At 45.3% G+C, this 23,358-nt stretch overlaps 1 protein-coding gene across 2 annotated transcripts in view; it reads right to left on the bottom strand.

Annotated features, from left to right (window-relative positions):
* CLYBL (citramalyl-CoA lyase) overlaps window positions 1-22,104 on the bottom strand; it is a 226,028-nt gene extending 203,924 nt beyond the window's left edge. For both annotated transcript variants that reach the window (XM_061133090.1, XM_061133087.1), the window contains exon 1: window positions 22,012-22,104. In XM_061133090.1, the coding sequence (XP_060989073.1) occupies window positions 22,012-22,091 (80 nt within the window). In that variant the 5' untranslated portion in view covers window positions 22,092-22,104. The remainder of the gene's footprint in view (window positions 1-22,011) is intronic.
* Window positions 22,105-23,358: the final 1,254 nt, after the last annotated feature.

Here is a 23,358-nt window from a genome sequence, read left to right as displayed (position 1 = left end):
ACTCAAAACAGTGTAGTCCTCGCCAAGAATAAGAACTGGATCTAGGACTTCCCTGGTGGCGCAGTGGCTGTAAGAACCCACTGTCAATGCAGGTGACGCGGGTTTGGTCCCTGGTCGGGGACGACTCCATACGCCATACGGGGCAACTAAGCCTGCGCGCCACAACTACTGAAGCCCACCCGCCTAGAGCCTGTGCTCCTCAGCAAGAAGCCACCACAAGGAGAAGCCCATGCACCACAACAAACACCCAGCACAGCCAAAAATAAATAAATCAAATTACATTTAAAAAAGACCTGGATCCAAAAGAGGGCAGAGATGGAGTCAAGATAAAGAGAATAGTATACTGGGAATGAGAGGTCCAGTGGGATGGGAGGTCACAGAGGAAGGCGAAAGAAAAGAGGAGAGAAGGGGAAAAGAGAGAGAAAAATAACAGGCCTCTGTTCAAGTTAAGATTCCACCAAACATATCTCGTTCAGAACACTTCGGTCAATACTTGTGGAAGACCTGCCCACAACTCTTCCACTTTTAAGAATTTCTGTGAAACTTCTGGGCTCCTACCAGACTGGTCCCTGAGTTATTACTAGGAATTCTTTGCAGAGACTATACTAACCATCAGCCTTTCTAAACCTATTCCCAACCCCAAGAAGACCATCCTTACAAATACGTTAAGGTGTGTACTACAAGTGGCTCCAAGAGTAAAGAAAGGGGAGGAGGCATAACAGAAGGGGATGGCTTTCAAAGAGGCACTGCACGATTCAGCAGGACAATATCCCCCGTCTTCCCTCTAGAAAAGGCGGTGCGTGGGTAGCCCACATGATACTTACACTAGGAATGCCCCAATCTGCTTCTGCAGGAGAGGATGGGCTTGTGTAGCCAGCATCTGAGACTGTTTCAGCTCGATGGCAACAACCCACGTCCAGGGTGGGCCCCACTTCACGGTGACATGGGGCACAGGGGCAGCAAGCACAGCTACCGAAGGAGAGAAGGCACGTCCGACCACCTCCAGGTGCCTCTCACGGGCTGCGGGGGGAGGAGACGCTTTCCGCCACACCACGGAGACCACCTCGTGACTCCTAACAGGCACACTGGCAGAGATACCTTCAGGTGAATAAACACAAGCTCCAAGCAGAAAGGCACACACTAGGACATTGAGAGCCTCAAAAGAGGATCAGCATGAAATCTCCTCGGGAAAGGAAGATGTCTTCAAAAGAAACCAGACTGAAAACAGGAACCCTGAGCCACAGAAACCAGAGGGACCAGTGGCTTCTCCCAGATAATTCTGGTCTCTTGGTGTGGGGCCACCTCACTGCAGCCCAGACCCATCTGTGTCTCTGGAAAGACCTGGGCATTATATGAAGGATGAAAATATTACTGAATGCTTACAGTTTCCACTGTGAGAGTCCCTCCGGGTCACCTGTGGGAAACAGACAGAATGTTTCCTACTGGCTGGAGAAAGAGACGAACTGCAGAAGGACCCAAGGCTCTCATAGTAACAAGACCGGAGCACAGGAGGGTGTTGCTGAACACCAGGGACAGCTCTGAGCAGCCCGGGGCAATTAACTAAGTATGTTACTCCTGGAGGAGGGCAGGTGGTGGGGACTGGGCACACTGGGATTTAAAGTCACACGCACGGTCGGGAGGCAAAGCCTGGAGCACCTTGGTCACACACATCATTACATCCAGGCAGATTCTGCAGACTTTTCTCAATCAACAGGTTGTTGAACTCTCACTGAATCTTCTGTTTTTTTTCCTTGGTTTCAGTTAAAGAACTACTCTTAGGGTGTTAGCAGGGATTCTGAAGCTGGGCCGGCCCTCCGTGAGAGCCATTTGTCATTCCCACAGGCAGCCAAGAACCTGAATCCTGTCCCCATGTGGTGACTCTCCACCTCATGAGCCAATGGAAGCTGGAAATGGCTCCCCATTCTCCATGCGCCAAGGCCTCTATCCATCACACACACCTGCCCCAGCCTGGGAATTCAGAGTCAGCCACACAAAGGTGCCAGATCTGTACAGGAGCAGCCGTTCCAAGGTAAAACCCCCATGCTGGCCGTGACGCATCAGAGCCCACATTTATTTTTAATTTCACAAAGAGTATTCAGTTACACTTGTTACACTTGTAGCAGGGCCCGTTTCCTTTCCACCCTCATTCAGGAAGGCAGAGTAAGAAAATGCAACTTCACAACAAGTAGGAAAGAACTGGCCATTGTCTCAGCCTTTGCAGTCAGATGTTTTATGGGATTTGCCCGCAATGCTTAAAGGCACGTTTGTGATTCTGATAACCCAAGATTTGAAGCTGTATTATGGACTGATTGCTGTCCAGAGCCTAAAGCGAAGGTTTACAAGCCTGTTCTGCCTTCCTTCAGGCCCTCCGTGCTTATAAATGACACCTTCCAGTGTCTTAAACTATGAGAGGAAGCTTGCCCCAAATTCTCAGGCTGCTAATGGTTTCACATAAAATGAGCTCCTACAATTTTATTACCAGCCTGGTGTGAACTCGCAGGTGAGGGGCCACCAGGGAAAGGATGAAGACTTGTCTCTCACTCCTGGCCTCCTGACTTTTCCAACTTTTCCACTCAGGATTTCAAATGATGGCTTTAACGCCCAAGGCTGCTGATGAAGCCAAACAAGCTCTACTGTGTTACTTAGAGAAAGCAGGAGTAAGCCACCAAGTCCCTCAGCACTGAGCGGGAATTCGAATTCATCTTCTAACTTTACACTTACGAAGCTGATAAAACCACGGATCCCATACATTTTGACATGACTATACATTTAGTGGGTATCGGTCAACCTGCATGTTGGGAAGTAACTACCAGAAAATGTTCCATTTCACATTGCAATCAGGTAAGCCGGACACCCATTTTGTACATATCATATCGGGTTGTTCAAAAACTTCCTTCGGGTTTTCCCAGACACTAATACAGAAAATCCCAAATGAACTTTTTGGCCAACCCAATATATGATGCCTGTGTCTCACACCACCAAGATCACTCTACGTAGAAAAGAGGTCGTGTCAGCATACAAGCAAAATGTCCTGATGGGTACACTGTCCACTGCACAGTTCAGAACCTCTGCATTCATCTGAAGCTTCAACCACATACCACATGCCAAATGCTGCACTGATGAGCTGATTCTGAAAGAAACCTTTAAAACAGGGCTGATTATCTGAAAATACATGAAATTCACATGTTCAGATATATCTAACTTTGTATGACTATTTCTTACCTCTGAAAGTGATTTATGACAGGCTAAACAGATAAATGGGTAGATGGTATTAATAAATCTAAAAATATTTACAACATTATTTCTCCTAGGGGAATTAAAAAGCCTAAAACTATACAATTAAGAATAATTTCTCAGTTTTCAAAAGCAGCTGACTAATAAATAATGAAGGCTTAGTGGAAGGAGCTGAGGATGTTTCTCAGTACCTTTTAAAAAATAGAAAAGGCAAATTAACTTTTAAATGTCTAAATGTGAAAACAGTTCAATATGGCAGGCTCAAACTACTTTCAAAACTTTAAAAAAATTTCACATTCAAATAAAACAAAATTCCACATAAATGGCTTATATGTTAAAAAGCCTTCAAAAAACAGCTGAACTCAAAATTCACACACAAAAAAGCTTCCCTTTTTAAGACCAAAGTTCTTCTAAGATCGTTTGTCATAGGCTTAGAAGTGGTGAAAACCAAACCAGCTGCCAAAAATTATTTACTTTGTAGCACAAACGACAAAGGATGTAACACCCACTAAGTGACCTGCAGAGAAAATACAAGGTTAATTTATTCTGCATGCTTTCCGTTTTACTTTCTGTTAAAATAATGCTCATCACCATATCCAACTCTTTCTTCGGGCATTTTATCCTAATCAAAAATAGAGGCAAAGGAAGGAACACAGTGGGGAAAATGCGAGTGGCAAGAAACAAACAGATCAGGATTTCTCAGTCAGAAATTTAAGATTAACCCTTTCATTGAGAATAAATCTATGACAAAGAACATCACGAATCCTCTTTTCCTCTCAAACGTGTAGGATTAAAAATTGGATTTATCGCAATATACTGTATTCTCAACACGTTTTTATATACACAGTAGCTTTTGGATCTTTTCAGACTCAAAAGCACCAGCAAGACAGAGCCGGAGCGACTGCAGTGGACCCAGCTCCTGCCAGACAAGCCAGAGCTGCAGACAGTCCTGTGAGTGTAGTGACAGCAGACCCGGGCTGTTAGTCCTAAAAATCTATAAGTTCTTTGTAACTGAAGCTCTGGAATGGCATCTGTCTTAAATTACATCCACCTGGGATTGCGTTCCAACAACCAATATAGGCAGATTACTGGAACTTGAAAACCTCACTTTTTTGGTAATTGACATTTAAACTGTTTGAAGTTTCTCATTAAGGTCTCTTAAGAAATTAACTACAGATGTTGGAAACGAAGTGTAGAGTGCTCAGAGAAATGAAGTCACCTGAAGGCTCCCAGTAACTAGGAGTATTTAAATATAGTAAGTGCCTTGGAAGGAGAGGATGGGCTGGCCTGCCTCACAGGCTACAGAGCCTTGTCCCTTTTTCTCTATTCGCGTTGGGTGTTCCAGCACATATTGAATGTAATTAAAGGAAAGGAGAGAGGCAAGAAGTTGAAATGACATGGGACTGCCACCTAGACCAGAGCACAGAGTGAAGAACTCACTTGATGGAGGCTGAGACTTGAAACATCACCATTGTCTCCGGGTTACCAACAGGATGTAAATCTGAAATCCTTGTCTGGTCTTCGAAGCCCCTCACAGCCTGACCCCAACTGGCCAGCTAGCTTCACGTCCAGCCCTGCCGCCACAAGGCACCCACACTCTTCACGGACTCATCTGACGTCCCCTTCTGGGCTCTGTACACGCAGTTCCTCGGCCAGGAAGGCTTTTCCCTCTCGTCATCCTTTCAGAGCTGCTCAAAGGTCCACTTCCTGTGAATGGACCCCAAGTCTTCTGAAGGCACTCCCCCTCTCTTCCCATTTAGACCATACACTTCTTAGAATGAAGTCCCTATCTGACATGAAATGTACCAAATAAAGGACCTCCAGGTGCCTGCCATGGAAAAGACCTTTGGGAAATTTTCTCCCATTCCCCCTTCTTAGAGACAGCCTAGGACTTAGCAGGGACATGTTCTCATTCTTTTCAGGAGAAAGTATAAATGAATGACTGAATAATTAAAAGAGATATGTTAAATGGACTTTTACTTAAAAAGAATACCATTAATATATTATAGAATTTCCTCTTGGAAAAACTGTTCTATGAAGGAAAATAACTTTCCCATTTACCTGCATAATAAAATCAATGAGCCCTGCTAGAAAATGCTTTTGTCCTTACTAAAATAAAAATCAAATTTAAAAACTGAGAGAGAGAGAGAGAACTACATCAAGCAATAAACCATATGGTTGTGGAGATAAAAAGATAAGTTTCCTCATCCCTCATTAACAACAATCCTGGAAATGCTAAGTTGTTACTAATTCCTCAAAAACAGTACACTAATTAGTAAAAGGCACCTGTGTCAACAGTCCTATTTCCATTTTTAAAAGTCGTTTCTTCAGCTGATGCCTGGGGTCCTCACTCAGCACATTAGACGTTTGTGGAGCCTACAAACTGCTCATCACGGCTGGTCACTGGCTAGTTGCTAATGCTCAGCGGTTCCCATACACAACAGAACGTGTGGAGCCATCCAGCTGGTTTCAGAAACTTGCGCGCTGGCCACTCCACTCCACCGAGGTGCTGCACTGGGACAGGAATCCGGGAAGATGGTCCCTTGTCCTCAAGGAGCGTACAGCGCAGTGGGCCTCCCAAATGGGGGGATTCTGCCCCAAATCAACCCGTGAGTTCCTTAATTCCGGATGGAGAAGATGAGAGACTCTTTTCCAACAGCAACTCAGTAATTCCAGTGCTGGCCAGAAGGAGTCCACAATCAAAGTGGGAGGTGCACGCTTTCTACGATACCTCACTCCAGCGTGACACCCTGGGGTGCCTGGGGAGGGAGAGGGGGATGATGAGGGGTAGGGGGAAGAAAACGGAAGCAGAAAAATTTCTGAATGAAAGCAATATTGTTTCAGATCCTGCTGAAGTTCCTCCATTGAGCTGAAAGGCCATGGACTTTTTTTTTAATACACCTTCCTGAGGCTGAGTTGAAGAAAAGAAGTGTGAGAAATTTTCCACAGGTGAGAAATTCTGAAATAAACGGAATGTACCTGGGACAGAAACACTGGCTGAGGAGGCGCTTTTGACCCCACAGACTTGGACTGAGGGGATTCTCCCAGACCCCCGTGCTGGGTCACAAGCACGGACTACCAGCAAGATCTCATCTCCCCCTCCCCACAGCTCGCGCTGGTAAATGAATCCTGTAGACAAGCACGCACAGAAGACACCCCCTTTATGCTTTCGAAAACTCTTTCCCAAAAAGGAGAATACTTAGGAGGCTGAAAACAGCCCTGGACTGTGTTCAAAAACTCAAGCCAAGAAAGAACCTTCAGATTTGACATCTTAAATTAGCAGGAATGTTTAGACAAATCTATAATCGAGGAAAACATACATACACCCACACTCACACCAAAAAAGTTTGCCTTTCCACCCTCTCATGTCAAGTGGATAATTAGTAATGAATTCTGTTTACTGTGACCATCTGATGATTTTTTTCACGCAGGAATTTAAAATTAAGCACCTACTATGTGTCAGACACTGCGCGGGGCACAAGCACAGAGGGGTGAAGGCAGAGATTCCAGCTTCGTGGAAGAGACCAAACGTGAAGGAAGTGCACCCATCCACATCCTGAGACCAAACCGAAAGTGTGACAACGGACTAGAGGCCCTGAGGGCGGAAAGGGGGTACGGGCGGACATGCCTCAGCCAGTGGGGCCGAGGGGAGTGCAGGCGGTGGCTTTATGCATCCATCTTATTTCTTTTTCTTACGTCCCCTGTTTACTGGTGTCCTTACGAGCCAGGTGCTATGCCCAGCACCCATTTCATTTCATTCTAACCACTCTCTGTGGTATCATGGGCCCCTCTTACAGATGAGGGGACCGGAAGGAGCTGGCTAGTCAGTGGCAAGGCCAGGGCTCTGTCTCAGGTCTGTGGTCTTGGGAAACTGTCTGAACCCCCCTGGTCTTCAAAGCCTTCCTCGCTTAAGGAAGCAAGAGATGGCAATGATGCTGGGATGAGTGTGTGAGAAGGTGGGAGGAGACGACAAGCGAGACAGAGAAGGGGTGAGACCAGACACGCCCTGGAGGGCCACAGGAGGGCGCTTGAAGGATGCTAAGCAGTGAAAGGAGATGAACCAACTTGTGTATTTAAAACTAGTTTGGAGGAAACCACTTGGAGACTCCACTCCACACCAGGAGGATGACGACAATGAAAACAATGGAAAATAACAAGCGCTGGCGAGGATCCAGAGAAACTGGAACCCTTGTGCACCGCCAGAGGAACCTCCCAGTGGCCAGGGCAGCCGCTGGGGAGAACAGTTTGGTGGTTGCTCTAAAAGTTAAACATAGATTTACCACATGACCCAGCAATTACATTCCCAGGTATACATTCAAAAGAATTGAAAACCAGTACTCAAATACTTGTGTATGAATGTTTACAACAGCACCATTCACAACTGTCAAAGGTAAAAACAACTCAAATGTCCATCAACTGATGAATGGATAAATAGAATATGGCATATACCTACAATTCTACAATTAGCATCTACCTACAATGCAATACTGTTCAGCCATAAAGGGGAGCAAAATACTCCTCAGCCATAAAGGGGAGCAGAATACTGACACATGATACAGATACGGATGAATCTCAAAAATGTTATTCTAGATGAAAACAGCCAGTCACAAAAGGCCACACACTGCATGACTCCATTTATATGAGATATCCAAAAGAGTGGAAAACAGACTAGTGGTTGCTTGGAGCTGGAAGGAGGAGGAATAGGGAGTGACTACTAACAGATACAGGGTTTCCCTTTCGGGTGATGAAAATGTTTTGGAACAGAGATTATAGTTGTACAACACTGTAAATGTATTGCACTGTATACTTTAAAATGGTTAATTTTATATTACATAAATTTTACCTCAATTTTAAAAAATGGGTTGGAGGGGTCTAAGTGGATGTACAAGACCCCCTTCACAGAGGTCCAGATGAGAGATGACCACTTGAATGGTGACACCGGAGACAAAGAGAGAGAACCACAGGACGTTTTTGGAGGCAGACCCGACAAGTCTTGATAACAGAATATACATCCTAGTACCTATGCAGGTGGCATGTAACATGGAGGTGATGAGGGAGGTGAGACAGGCAATCAATCACATAGCTACTCCATGAGCTCAAGCCTGAAGCTAGGAGAGTGGACGTGGTAAGCAGAATCATGACCCCCAAAAACATCCCTGGCCTAACCCCTGGAGCCCAGGAATGTGGTAGGTTACATGGCAAAGTGGAATTAAGGTTGCTAATCAGATGACCCTGAGATTGGGAGATTAGCCTGGATCATCCAGTAGGCTCAGTATAAACACAAACATCCTAGCAAGTGGAAGGATGAGGCAGAGGCGAGAGAACCAGCGAAATGGCAGCCTGAGAAGAATCTGACCCATGGTTGCTGGCTCTTGATGCAGGAAGGGGCCATGAGCCAAAGTATCTGGGCTGATCTAGAAGCTGGAGGAGCAAACGGACCCTCCCCACAGGCCTCCACAAAGGGGTGCAGCTCCGCTGACACCTTGGTTTCAGCCCACCACAGCCCACTTCAGACTCCTGACTTCCAGAAATGTCAAGTAAAAACTCTGTGGTGTTTTAAGCCACTAAGTTTGTGATAATGTTACAACATCAACAGGAAACCAACACAGTGGGGAAGAGTTGACAGCTGAAGAAGGGAATCAACAGACCTGGCAACAGATGGGGCATGGGTGGGAGAGGGCGCCCAAGACGACTGGGAGTTGCACCAGAGATGCCCTTAACGAAGGGACTGGGGGGCGAGAGCTGTTAGAGGAGGCTGAGTTTCAGAGGGAAGGCATAGAGGGCTGCTGCCTTAGAGCCTGGGGAAGGGCGACTTCTAGGAGGAAGTAGCATCTGTGACGGGGCCTGAGGTGAGAGGCGGGAGGAAGAGCGCGAGCAAATGAGAGCGGGGCGGGGGCTGGGCGGGTGTGGAGGAGGTGAGGGTTCTGGCCGAATGGCCCAAGGCGAGCAGCGCTGGGAGCAATGCTGGCAAGGTTGGGGAGGGATGAGGTGGCTTGTGCCGCCACTCCGAGGGGTCCAGGCAGCAGACGGCTGGAAGGATCAGGGAATTGATGCTATCTGTGGGGGTGAGTAAGAGGACTGAGGCCAGCTTTAGGAAGCTAGGTAAGAAGCGGGTACCTGAGTGTGAGTGTGGGGCTCCTGATTGTAAGGCTTCTCCCCAGTCTCAGGCACGTCTCCAGGCCCCTGGTGAATCCAGACTATTCTGTAGCACAGGACAGACTGATGACCCAGGCTCACAGGCAGGACCTTTGTCCAGAGGACGGGGGAGCTGGGAGGGACACAAGCCTCTCTGATGTCCACACTTGCTTCCCTGGCAGAGGAAAGATTCTCTTTTCCGGCCGACTCTTGCAGGTAGGACATTTGTTAAAATGTACAACACCTGGGTGGGGCGACACACACAACGTTTGCACACTCCGGTTTTGTCCGTCTCTGAGCATCACCGGACATCCCTGGTGGCTCAGACAGTAAAGAATCCGCCTGCAGTGCAGGAGACCTGGGTTGCATCCCTGGGTTGGAGAGATCCCCTGGAGAAGGAAACAGCAACCTGTCCCAGTATTCTCGCCTGGAGAATTCCATGGACAGAAGAGGCTGGTGGGCTACAGTCCATGGGGTCGCCAAGAGGCGAACATGACCGAAGGACTAGCACGTTCACTTTCTGGGCATCACTAGGTGAACAGCTGACCATGGGACCTGAGAACACTGGGCTTCGAGCACCGGGGCACTTGCGGGGCAGCCGGGGGCAGGAGGAAACCAGAGGGGGATGGGATAGAAGCAGAAATCACATCTCTGCTTTACCGAATCATTCTCGCAGATAACACTAATTTAGGACACATGCCTCTTCTTACTCCTGAGTTCTTCTAGGCTCTGTATTCCCACTACACCCCAATTACTTCAGAATCACAGCCACTCTGTACCAGGGCAGTCAGCAGTCACTTGATTAAGGGCTTGGACAGAGCACTTGCCAGAGGTCCCTACTGCAGAGAGAGAGAGGGAAATGGTGAAGACACCTCCTGACCTGAGGATCTAAAGGATGAGGATGAATAAATAACGCACGAACAAACATCTCCCAAGATGGCAGGAGGGAGGAGTACAAATCAACCGGATGCAGGCTGTGCCCCTAAATTTAGGGGAAGCAGAGCTTTTATTATCCTCAATCTCTGGTCAAATTGAACTCAAATGGACCAAAATAACCCATAGCTCAAAAAAGCCGAGCATTTTATATTTCTGAATTCTCCAAAGTCCTCTTGCTTGAGGTCAGTAATTCCTTCCTAGATTATGGAATGTCAGTAGGCAGGAGGCGTCTAGTGCACCCTCTTCATTTTAACTGAGAAAATAAGGATCAGTTTAGACAAGGGCCTTGAACGAGGTCAAGGGCTAATAGCAGGGTCAGTGCTGGACTGGAACCCTAGAGGATCTATCCAGGGTCTTCCTGCTCATAACAGAGTTAGAAATCTGATCTTGTAAACTGCTTTTTCTTTTTTGACATTTATAAGAAAACCCTGAATAGCACCAATAAGAGATATTAAACCAACTCCAATTTTTAGGAGCGTGAATACTTTCTCCTTTAATCTGAACTATTTTGTGAAGGCAGAAATTACCCAAGGGTGAACTGTGACTCACTGGTATAATTTAAAGATGTTATCATTGTTTCAAAGAAACCTACTTTAGACTCAAACCCTTAACACCGGGTTTCTGTGCTCCGTCTAAAACTAACAATAGCCAAAGAGTGGCAACAGCCCAAAGGTCTACTGATGGATTTGCAGATAAACAAAACGTGGCAAAGACACATAATGAGGTATTATCCAGCCTTAAATAGGAAGGAAATTCTGATTCCCCACAATATGGATGAACCTTCAGGACATTATGCTAAGTGAAATAATCCAGATGCAAAGGACAAACACGGTCTGATTCCATTTACAGGAGAATACAGAATAGCCATTCATAAGACAGAACAGCCTTATGGGGACTGGGGGTAGGGGGATGAGGAGTCACTGTTCAATGGGAACAGGGTTTCAGTCTTGGATGAGGAAAAGACTCTGGAGATGGATGGTGGTGATAGTTGTGGGGGAAAAAAAAAGTGACTGTACTTAATGCCACTGAACTGTACACTTTAAAGTGCTTAAAATGGTAAATTTATGTTATGTATATTTTTACCACAATAAAAAAAGGCACTAATCTCCAGATGCAGTATCTTTCATCCAGCAAATCTGTATCGCGCATTGACTGTGGGCCAGGTACTGCTTCAGGGCCAAGGTACACAGCAGTGGGATAAACAGACCAAGTCCGTGTTCTCAGGAACACGGAGGCTGCGGGTGAGGGGCAGACAACCAGCAGACAGACAAGCATACAACAGGACAGGTGGAAGTGGGTGCAGTGGAGAGTGACACTCAGCGGGGTGAGGCGGAGGGAGCGTGGCGGGCGAGGGTGTGCTTCGCTGGGAAAGACCCCTCCGAGGGCGGTGTCTGAGCAGACTTAAAGGGACAGTGCTGCGGGCTGACCCACAACCCCAAGCAGCTGGAAGGGGCAAGAGGAGGGAGGGGGCAATAAAGCAGCCCAGAGCTACTTCTTAAATGTCTCATAAACTGTCAAAGGGACCGTTTACAGGTCAGTATAGAAAGAAATATGCCTTCTACATCTATGTGTCTTTCATTCACCTTAAAATGAATTCTCCTATCTTTTTACTAAGATGCAGGCCTCTCAGGAGGCAACTTAAATCGCTCATTGTTAGAGCGCCCTCCAGTGTCTCCGTATGAAAACAGCATCTGGCAAGGATTTTATTTTTTTTCCCCCTCCTAAATTTTGGTATTTGGCCAAAAAGTAAAGTGGGCATATCATCCTGCTCACAAAGAATACTGTGAGATTAAGTAAGACAACAAGTCAAGTGGAAGTGCTTTAAAATAAGCCTGCTCTACCTGTAAGGTTGTGCAACGTATACATATGCATGATATGATGTAAAATGACTGTATAAAGTTTTAAAAGGTTCATGTTTTAAAATACACATTTTTTTTTTTAGCAATGTAGAACTTTCAGCTAAAAGGAAAACACAATCTACCACTAATTTTAACACTAATTTCACTAGGAGTGGCAAGTGCTATCTTTAAAATTTTTCAGTATTTTGGGGTTCTAAATATCAATATTTGAAGAGACCTGCATATACTTACAGAGAATTTTGGTCACTCGGCTTTCTCGGTCAGAAATACAGCATGGGGTAAATGATGGTTACATTTTACATTTTGGAGTATAAACTTTAGGAACTTTTACTTTGCATTTATGTGTATAGCTTGTATATTATATACAATCCCACACAAAGTTTGTCAAAGAGATTGAAATCATACTACATGTATAGTTTTATAAACTCTTTTTGGCACTTATCAATTTACTGTGGGAAATTTTTTTTGTTAAAAAAAAAGAATACAGCATGGGGAAACAGTTCAGACAGACTTGTTCACATCAAGCAGCCTATTAAAATGGAATCCTTACTTTCTCATGGAAATTGGTTTTGGTTCCTTTATTATGGAATCAAGCACTTTGGTCAGTCTCAAAGCTTTAAGAGGAAGACATGCAGTTACATGCAGTGTAGTTCTGAAAAGAACTAGTAGAAGTTTAACTACATGGCCGTTTACACAAACACTTGTAGGCTGGGTCAGTGTGACGCTGAGGCCACAGAGGGAAAAGTCTCCAGTGGTTATAGTCAGGAGGCAGGGTTTTTTCCAGGCCTGGCACTGCCAGCTCTCTGACCAGTAAGAGCCTGTGCATGAGGCTACTGATGCCAAGGAAAATAGGCAAGTAAGCCTCCAAAAGACATACTGCAATCCTGCTATATCTAGCACCATTTCTGGAGGGCAATCTGACAACAAAGGCTTAAGCATCAGAAGGCTTAAGACGTGCATACTCTTTCACCCAGCAAGTTCACACACAGAAAATCACCTCCAAGAACTTAAGTAAGGGGAGCCACAGAAACCTGGATATAGGGACATTTATCTGTGCATTTCTTAAAGAAAAAAAAAAAAAAAAAAAACTTGTAAATAGACACAATGAACAACTGCAGCTATATACAGAGAAATAAATATGTGATGGCTGTGGAACAATAGTAAACACCAATGCTCAAAGATTAGTGTGTGTCAGTCACGTGCCCAGTCATGTCTGACTCTTTGCCATCCCAAGGACTGCAGTCCACTGGGCTGCTCTGTCCATGAAATTTTCCAGGCAAGAATACTGGGGTAGGTTGCCATTTCCTACTTCAGGAGATCCTAAATTTTAACCAAAACATAAAATGAAAGCAACTAAATAAAAAGTCATCTTAAATCTGGCCTATAATTGAAAAAGGAAGGAAAGGAGGGAGGAAGAACGGGAAATGAGACAAAGGAGGGAAGGAAAGAAAGAAGGAAGGAGGCAGGATTTCCCTGGTGGTCCAGTGGTTAAGAATTCTGTTTGCAATGCAGGGACATGGGTTGGATTCCTGGTCGGGGAACTAAGATCCTACATGCTGCGGAGCAACCAAGCGCATACACCATGACTAGAGAATCCTTGCACCACAAAGAAAGATTCTGTGCGCAGCAACCAATGCAGCCAAATAAAGAAGGAAGGAAGAAAGGAACCTCAATTCCGGGACCCACTTATTGTCTACCTCATTCAAATGAGTTATTTAATTGATAAGGTATCTTCAAGTAACAACAGGAAATAAATTAAAACTTTTATGAATTATAATGGATTTAAATGTACACCCAAGTGACCTATATGAAAACACAAGTACTATTTCTTTGGAATTTTCTTTATTGATTAGTAAAGTTTTAAACTGTCAAGATCATGAGCAATGCACAGAGGAATAAATAAGAAACATGTAACAACGGAACACAGCCCAGCTGCATTCAGAGGCAAGAAAGCAGTTTTGTTTTTACAATTAACAACTCTTCCAGTCTTAAAATGTTCATCAGGCCCACCAACAGCCACTCCCCAAGGAGCCCAGCTTTCTTCTCCGTCTTCCTAAAATCTCAGCCACATGCACCTGCGGGCTTCCCCTCAGGGAATCAGTCATGCATAAAACGGCAGCTCCTACAGAGCAGCCACTGCAACTTTTAGTTAAGGAAACTGTGACCAGAGGCTGTTTTCAGAAATTACATCCATCAGACCTTGGCTGTTGCAAAGCCATCGCTGGAGAAAATAACCACTTCAGGTAAAGTGCCGATGCTCAGCGGTGTCAGCCACCCCAGATGCTACCTCACTGACCGTGTGAGGCTCAACTACAGCCAAGCTCACACGCTCACCTTCTCAGACTCTGATGTAACTTCAGAGAATACCCATCCTCAATGCCCCATTACGGAGTATTTCTAGAAGAATGAAGTGCTTGTGGCATTCAAACATTCTGCGAAGCAGGGGCACTCAGGAGAGTCCCCTGAGAGGACAGAGACTTCGGTGGCTACAGTTACTCAGAGTAGAATAAAGAAAAGCACACGTGATGAAAGTGTCCTCCACTCCTTTCTGGATCCACAGGGCCTGGGGGTGAGCAGGTGAAGGATTTTTCAGTTCACCTTCTCATTCCAGCCTTTCCTCCCTACCCTCAGCCTCTCCCTGGGCCAACCTAGTGTCCTTCCTCTCAGTCTGCACCCACACAGATGGTTCTAGCCCACAGCAAAACTCTATAGCAAGTGTACAAATGACACAATGGGAGTGGAAGCCCTACACAGCTGGAATGGGTCCACCAGCGAAGCTTATGCTAATCCACAGACTTGGCACAGCCTTGCTGGCGCACAGCCCCTGGCTGGGAATTTCCCTCCAGCGACATCTGCTCCCGGAGGCACCACCCACGTGCATGTGCATCTTCCAGTACAGGCCGCTGAGCTACCACTTTCAGCTCTTGCTCACCAGCTTGGTTACTGCCCACTAGTTCTGACTCTGGTTTCACCTCATTTCCCGCCAACTCCTCTGTCCAGGCCACGGGCATGTCCCCTGCCTCCAGGCTTTGCCCGGTCTATCTACCCTCTTATGGTATTTCCTATTTCCTCAGAGTCTCTTACCTCTGCTCTGCAGCCCTACTCCTAGCAGAGGCTCTTTTTCCTCAAAAAAAAAAAAAAAAAAGCACTCCAAATGCTCTTTCCCATCCCATTCTTTTAGTTGCTTAGTCATGTCTTACTCTTTGTGACCCAATGGACCGTAGTCCACCCATCCCATTCTTTTAGGGGGCCATTCCAGAAGGCTCTAGCTCCAATTCTTGGACCTCTGGTCTACCATCTTAGATCATCTTTACTCAATCCTTCAGCCCTTCCTTTCTCTATCTCTAGGGTAAATAACCATCCTTCTTTGCCTGAAACAGAGGAGCTTTGTGGAATGTGGGACCTTCAATGCAAAAACCAGGACAGTAGTCCTAGGCAAGTTGAGACAGTTGGTCCCCCTATCTCCCTGAACTACTTAAAGTTTCTTTCTGCCTCATAACCCAAGACATCATTTTTTGTTTACAGCATCCCATTTAGCTTCTCACTATGCATTTCTAAAGTCAATTTCTAATGATGCCGACAAATATTTAAAAATAACCTAACACTTCGCATTGAGCTTTTAATACCAAGTCAAGTGACAAAGTACACATATTCTTATTCTGAGTTCTTTTCAAAATGCTCATTCAAAAGTTTGTTCTTTTTAACCCCGGCCTCCTTTTTACCATTCTTTCTACAAAGGCTTTTCCCCTTGCTCTCTCACTGCTTCCATTCTTCTATGCCCTACAGTTTCTTCCCTCTGCACTCTTCTTCTCCTATCTCCACCCTCCATTCGAGTGGTTATTAAAAGGTCAAATTAAACCCAAGCTAAGGGGAAGACTTGGAAAAGACCCTGATGCTGGGAGGGATTGGGGGCAGGAGAAGGGGACGACAGAGGATGAGATGGCTGGATGGCATCACCGACTCGATGGACATGAGTTTGAGTAAACTCCGGGAGTTGGTGATGAACAAGGAGGCCTGGTGAGCTGCAATTCATGGGGTCACAAAAAGTCGGACACGACTGAGCGGCTGAACTGAAGTTGAAGACAGAAAATAATAAATATTGGAACAGAAATCAATGAAATTGAACACAGAAAAACAATAGGGGGATAATCTATAAAACCAAAAACAGTTCTTTAAAAAGATCAATAAACCAAAAACTCTAGCCAGACTGATCAAGCAAAAAGCAGAGAAAAAAGGACTACAAATATCAGGGAGAGAGAGCAAGTCACTACTGACAATATGAACATGAAAAAGATGATAGGGTTGGAGGCAGGAGTGAGGGTTAATTGCAAAAGGGCTCAAGAGAACTTGGGGGATGGTAGAAATTCGGGGGTGATCTAAATCTGGATCATGGGGACGGGCTGCACAATTCTGTATTCAAGAATTATTGCATACAATACTCTTACCAGCTGCTTTAGCTATTATCAAGGTTCTGGGACATTCAAAGCTTGATTTTCTAGACGCTACAGTAAATCACCTTACTGATAATAAAGTAAGGAATGCTGCCCTTAAAGGGACCAACAGCAGCCAAACTTCTGTTATGATCCAAAGGGATATTTCCACAAATGATAATTTGGAAAAAATGGCTAGAGAAGCCCAACAACTGTCCTCAGAAAAAGGAAAACAAATCTGGAAATTACTCAACTGTTGGTTTGATAAAAAGAGAAAGCTCTGGTTTGGACAAAACAACAACCCAGTCCTACCAGAGACAGTAAAGTTCCCACTCCTCACCCCCATACATGCATTAAACCACTGGTCTACTGACAAATGATGGAGAAGGAGATGGCAATCCACTCCAATATTCTTGCCCGAGAAGAATTCCATGGACAGTGGAGCCTGGGGGCTGCAAAGAGTCGAACACGACTAAGTGACTACACAGCAACAGCTGACAAATAGCCCTCATGAATCAACACTGGTGGTGAAACAGTAACAAGGCCACAAAAGGTGTCCACCTCATGTGTTACACAGTCCAAAGTACAATCCAGGGAAGCCGTTCTTACTGCTCCCAGATATCTTAACCTATTTAATGAACCATCTGAGGTCTGGCAAATGAATTTTATACATTTACTCCATCTAGTGGATATAAATGTGTTTCAGTCATGGCCTGTATGTTTCCCACTGGACCGAAGGCTTCCCCTGCAGGATTCCTCTCAAACTTCATAGTAATTGAAGAATCCATTTTTACTGGCCAGGCACTTTAACAAGTATGTGCTGTTTGTCTGGTTTTACAACACTTTCATTGTACTTGCCACCCTCAATCATCTTGTTTAAACACACTAACATCATTATTAAGACTCAATTGGCAAACTCTGTAGAGACTCTCTAACTATTTCAGCCAAAAGCATTCCATTGATATTTCTAAATCTCAGATCCACCCCTCTGGAATTCATAAAGTCGCATCCTTTGGACAGTCACAGGATGTCCAATACACTTGACTCCTGCTTCTTTTAACCCACAGCTGATAAAAGCAGAGATACTCCAATATTGCAAAGGCCTAACTGGTGCTGTTAAAAGTAACCATGTTTTGGTAGAACAATCTTTCCACAGTGTGACCTCAGGAAATGAAGACCTTAAGCATCACACACTGATTGCAACCTGGAGATTTCATCTTTTGGAAAAGACACCGCCAGAACTCTCTTCAATCTCACTGGAAAGGCCCTTATCAAACACTGCTAACCAACCACTGTGCCACCAAACTCCAAGGAACAGACTCCTGGATTCATGTGACACCCCTGAAGAAAGTGCAAATTCTGACTGGAACTGTGTGTCATCTGGTGACCTGAAAGCAAAGATATTCCAGAAATGAAGCAGATAACAACTGATGAGACAGCTTTCTATATCAATACAATACGTGAAACAATCATATCATAAAAAAGAAGAAAAGGGAACAGAACAATATAAATGTAACATTTCTCTATTTTCTGGAGTTAAGTCAGTATAAATCAAAAGTAGATTTTTGGTAAGTTATGTATGGTAATATACAAACAATTAAATATTATCCAGCCATAGGAAGGAACGGAGTTCTAATACATGCTACACCACGGAAGACTCTTGAAAACATTATGCTAAGTGAAATGAGCCAGAAACAAAATGACAAATATTGTGTGATTCCACTTAAATGAAATACCTAAAAGAGGCAAAGAGACAGAAAGTAGATTAGAGAATACCAGGTCCTGGGGAATGAGGAGTTAATGAGTACAGAGTTTCTGTTTGGAGTGATGAAAAAATTGGGGGGATAATGATGATGTCTGCAAAGCACTGTGAATATGATAATGCCACTAAACTGTACACTTAAAATTGTTAAGATGGCAAAGCTTGTTATACATATTTTACCACAATTTTTTTTTTTTTTTTTTAGGCTTTCGTTCCCCCTCTTTATTTGCGGCTGCTAACATGTTTTGTTTTGTTTTGTTTTTTTCCATTTATTTTTATTAGTTGGAGGCTAATTACTTTACAGTATTGTAGTGGTTTTTGCCATACATTGACATGAATCAGCCATGGATTTACATGTGTTCCCCATCCCGATCCCCCCTCCCACCTCCCTCCCCACCCCATCCCTCTGGGTCTTCCCAGTGCACCAGCCCTGAGCACTTGTCTCATGCATCCAACCTGGGCTGGTGATCTGTTTCACCCTTGATAGTATACTTGTTTCAATGCTATTCTCTCTGAACATCCCACCCTCGCCTTCTCCCACAGAGTCTAAAAGTCTGTTCTATACATCTGTGTCTCTTTTCCTGTTTTGCATATAGGGTTATCATTACCATCTTTTAAAATTCCATATATATGTGTTAGTATACTGTATTGGTCTTTATCTTTCTGGCTTACTTCACTCTGTATAATGGGCTCCAGTTTCATCCATCTCATCAGAACTGATTCAAATGAATTCTTTTTAATGGCTGAGTAATATTCCATGGTGTATATGTACCACAGCTTCCTTATCCATTCATCTGCTGATGGGCATCTAGTTACCACAATTTTTTAAAGAGGCATATGCTAAGCCTGAGGGCAACCACTAAAAAAATAGTGAAAAAAATCATTAAAGAAATAAAAAATATCATGTAAGAAAATATTCACTTAATGAAAAAGAAAGCAACAGTAAAAGAATATGACAAAAAAGAGAGGAAACATATATTATAGAAACCAATACCAAATAAACATTACAAGAAAGGAAAACTACAGACTAACATCACTCATGAATATAGATGTAAAACCCTCAAAAAATATTCACAAATCAAATCCAATAATGTATACATAAAAAGAACTATAGGCCATGACCAAGTGGGATTTATTCCAGGTATATAAGGCTAGCCCAATATTCAGAAATCAGTTAATATAATCTGCCACATCAACAGACTAAAGAAGAAAAATCATATGATCATATCAATTGATTACAGAAAAAGAACTTGACAAAATTCATCAATGATTCATTAAAAAAAAAAAAAAGCCTCAGTAAATGGGGAATAAAAACCGTCTATAGAACATATACAATTAACATCAGACTTAACAGTGGGAAACTGGATGCTTTCCCCAAGATTGGGACCAAGGCAAACAGGAGCCTCATCACTCCTATTTAATGTATTAGTAAAACCATTAGCTAGTGCAACTAGACAAGAAAAGGGAAAAGAGAATCTTCCTGTGTTACAAATGTATGAAATCACCTCACTGAAGGGGCTGGGAAGAAAAGGTGCTAACCCAAGTAACTGTGGAAATGAGTGGAATCTCTATGACTAAAGAGAAAGGAACTGTACCTAAGCACTGGACTTTAGTTGATAAAGTCTTTTCCCAAGGAGTATGGTCTAACACGTCAAATACTGCTACATGTACACTGAAATTTAATAATTGAGTGACTGGATAGCGTATGGTGGGAGCCAGGTTTCTCACTGTTGGGGTGAAAATTAACAAACAAGCCAGGTGAGGAGGCTAGAATGATCCATGTGGTAATGAATTAGAATATAGTATGAACTCACGTTTAGCTTAATATAGATTAGATGGTTACATGAGAAATATTTCTAGATGTGTATATATGCATAGATTACTATTCATGTTATTTCTTTGCTCTGCCAGCTGAGAGGATTTAAAAGACATTCCTAGCAATAGCACATCTACCCGTGGGCAGTTATGTGCCCTCAATATGAGGGCAGGGTATTTTCGTAAATTGGGCGGTAGCAGCAGAGAGCTGCTGGGCTGGAGACAGGAAGGGCAGGGAAGCAGCAGGGATACCACAGCAACAGAGGAAAACTCGGGAGGGTCGGGAAGAGGGTTCAATAACTGCCTATCAGCAACGCTGCTGATGCTCTAAAAACAGAAAAGCCACCAGAAGCCAGTCCACTGGCTTGAAGCGGAAGTGCTAGACAACTGGGATCCAAAGTAAAACACCTCCAGGCAGACTTTTCTCAGCTGACCTTGGGCATATTTACTTTTCCCATCCCCTTGTGTTCTGAAGGCGCCAGGACCCACAGAATTTAACCTGGGAAGGGCTCTGCATGAAAGCCTGCTCCCATGGCCTTGGTGGGGTGTCTAAGAGTGCTGAGAATGGGCCAGTGTGCTTAAGAGGAATGAAGTGCATTATGAGCTGAGCCCCAGGAGCCTTAGAAGTCAGTGGCCGGGTGTGGTCACTGGAGGCCACGGAAGTTGGTCCCTTCATAGGCCAGAAAAGGACTTTCTGGAAGGGTCTGAGTACACCCCTTCAGGGGCTCCTCTGGCTTCACTGTTGACCCAAGAACCCAGAGACATTACCAGGCCAGGAACTAGGAAATGGGAAGGTGGGACCGGCAAGCCAGGTGGCTCCTGGCATGGAACACCAGGGAGTCAGGAAGCACGGAGCAAGTAGATGTAATCAAGTTCCAGAGCAGGAGGCTTTCTGAACCCAACTCTGCCATTCTCTGCTTTGAGAGTCAGTCAGCCTCTGTGAGCCTTGGTTTCCTCATCTTTATAAATGAGTCACCCAGCTTCTTCCCACGGTGATCAGGGAACAGAATGAGGTCATGTATGTGCATGTAATTGGCAAACAAGCAAATCTCAACCAGCGGTTCTCAAGGCGTCATCTGAGGACACCTGGGGTGGGGAGGTGGCAACCTGAGACCCCGGGAAAGGGTCTTCGAGGTCTTCCCTTCTCCAACTGGCTTCTGCATGAGCCTGGAAATTTCTCGGTAAACTTTCTCCAAGACAGGTGATATGCGACTCCAATTGTCCTTAATTAAGCTGAAGAGATTTTTTAAAACATAAAACCACGCCACTATTCTTTTTTTAAATATTTTTCATTAAAGATGCAATCTGCGTTCAATTTAAATGGATTTGTGATTTTTAAATGACTAAACTTTTAAATTCCTCATGCCATTAAAAAAAATCAACAAATATAAGCAAAAACTCTTCGGGGTCTTCAGTAATTTCTCAGCGTGTAAAGGGGTCCTGAGACCGAACAGTTTGGGAACCGCTGCGTAAACAACCAGGTGGAGGCGAGCCGCCTCTCAGAGGCCGGCTCCCGGCCCTACGTTCAGGGCTTCCCTGTGTGGGGCCGCGAGTTTTGTTTTCTGGGTTTGAGAGGTCGGACGTTTGTACCCATTTTCCGGACTCAGGCAACGGCCCTCCCCCCACTGAGGCATGGACATTGTGGGGGGTGGGGGCGACCCCCGCGGGGCGTTGGCGACCTTGGCAAAGGTCGAGCACGCGCGCTCGGGAGGCTCACGGCGCTCGCGGCCCGCGGGGCTTCCCGCCAAGGGCCGAGGAAGCCGCGCCTGCGCAGCGCGGAGCCGAACGCCGACCACAGCGAGCGCGGCCGAGCGGCGGGGGAGTGGGGACCTACACTCACAGCCTAGGCAGCGCCGCCGCCGCCGCCGCCGCCGCCGCCGCCGCTCCTCGCGCCGCCCTCCTCAGCAGACGCTGCGCCATCTTCCCAACGCGCGCGCCCCGCCCTCGCCCTGTCCGTCTCCACTTCGTCCCTCCCCTCTCTCCACGCCCCGCCCACTCCTCCGCAAGCCACGCCCCCGCGCTCTGCGCGCCTGCCCTCGGGCTGGCAGAGCTTCCAGGCTGAGTTCAGTTCAGTCTAACCGCTCAGTCGTGTCCGACTCTTTGCGACCCTATGGACTGCAGCACGCCAGACCTTCCTGTCCATCACCAACTCCCGGAGTTTACTCAAACTCCTGTCCATTGAATCGGTGATGTCATCCAACCATCCCGTCCTCTGTCGTCTCTTCTCCTGCCTTCAATCTTTCCCAGCATCAGGATCTTTTCAAATGAGTCAACTCTTTGCACTGGAGTTTCAGCTTCAACGTCAGTCCTTCCAATGAACATTCAGGACTGATGCCTCCTTTAGGATTGACTGGCTGGATCTCCTTACAGTCCAAGGGCCTCTTAAGTCTTCCCTTGTGGCTCAGCTGGTAAAGAATCCACCTGAAGCGTGGGAGACCTGGGTTCGATTCCTGGGTTGGGAAGATCCCCTGGAGAAGGGAAAGGCTTTACCCACTCCAGTATTCTGGCCTGGAGAAGTCCATGGACTATATAGTCCACGGGGTCGCAAAGAGTCTGACACGACTGAGCGGCTTTCACTTCACTTCACTTCTGGTTGGATACTAACAGATTCCAGGCTGAAACGCAGGCAAAGTCTAAAGGGGGGTGGGGGGGCTCCTTCTTGAGCGGGTCTTTGGGTGACTGAATGCAACCCTCCGCATGCTTCTGGGTGGCTTTTGAGAGACCTTGCATATTCCCAGCCCAACGTAACCAAATTTTCAAGGGATTTCTTTGTTGATTTTGTTTAAATACTACCTAACAAAGTTTGTGAGCCTCACCGTGCGTGCCTCGGTTAACAGTTAATCCTTTATGGGTCATTTATGCCTGTAATAGGGTCAGAATAGCTACTGCTGGCAGTTTTCTGGGCCAGGGAAATGCTTGTTGAAGACACCTGGTGGCACACACCACCCTTTGCTTTCAACTCCTTCCTGCCAGATAGCAAATACAACTCTAGCTTCACAGGCAGGAGAGTATGAAGGTATTAAACGGCTTACCAGCTGTGTGACTTTGGGCAAATTACTTAAGCTCTCCCTGCTTCAGTTTCTTCCTGTAAAAAAGAAATACAAATAGTACTCACCTCATAGGCTTATTATAAGGTATTATAAGGATATGTTGCCTTAATGTATATAAAGAGCTTAAAACCTCTTCT

The sequence above is a fragment of the Dama dama genome, chromosome 30, assembly GCF_033118175.1.
Source record: "Dama dama isolate Ldn47 chromosome 30, ASM3311817v1, whole genome shotgun sequence".
Classification (NCBI taxonomy): domain Eukaryota; kingdom Metazoa; phylum Chordata; class Mammalia; order Artiodactyla; family Cervidae; genus Dama; species Dama dama.
This window is presented reverse-complemented; position numbering and strand designations above follow the sequence as displayed.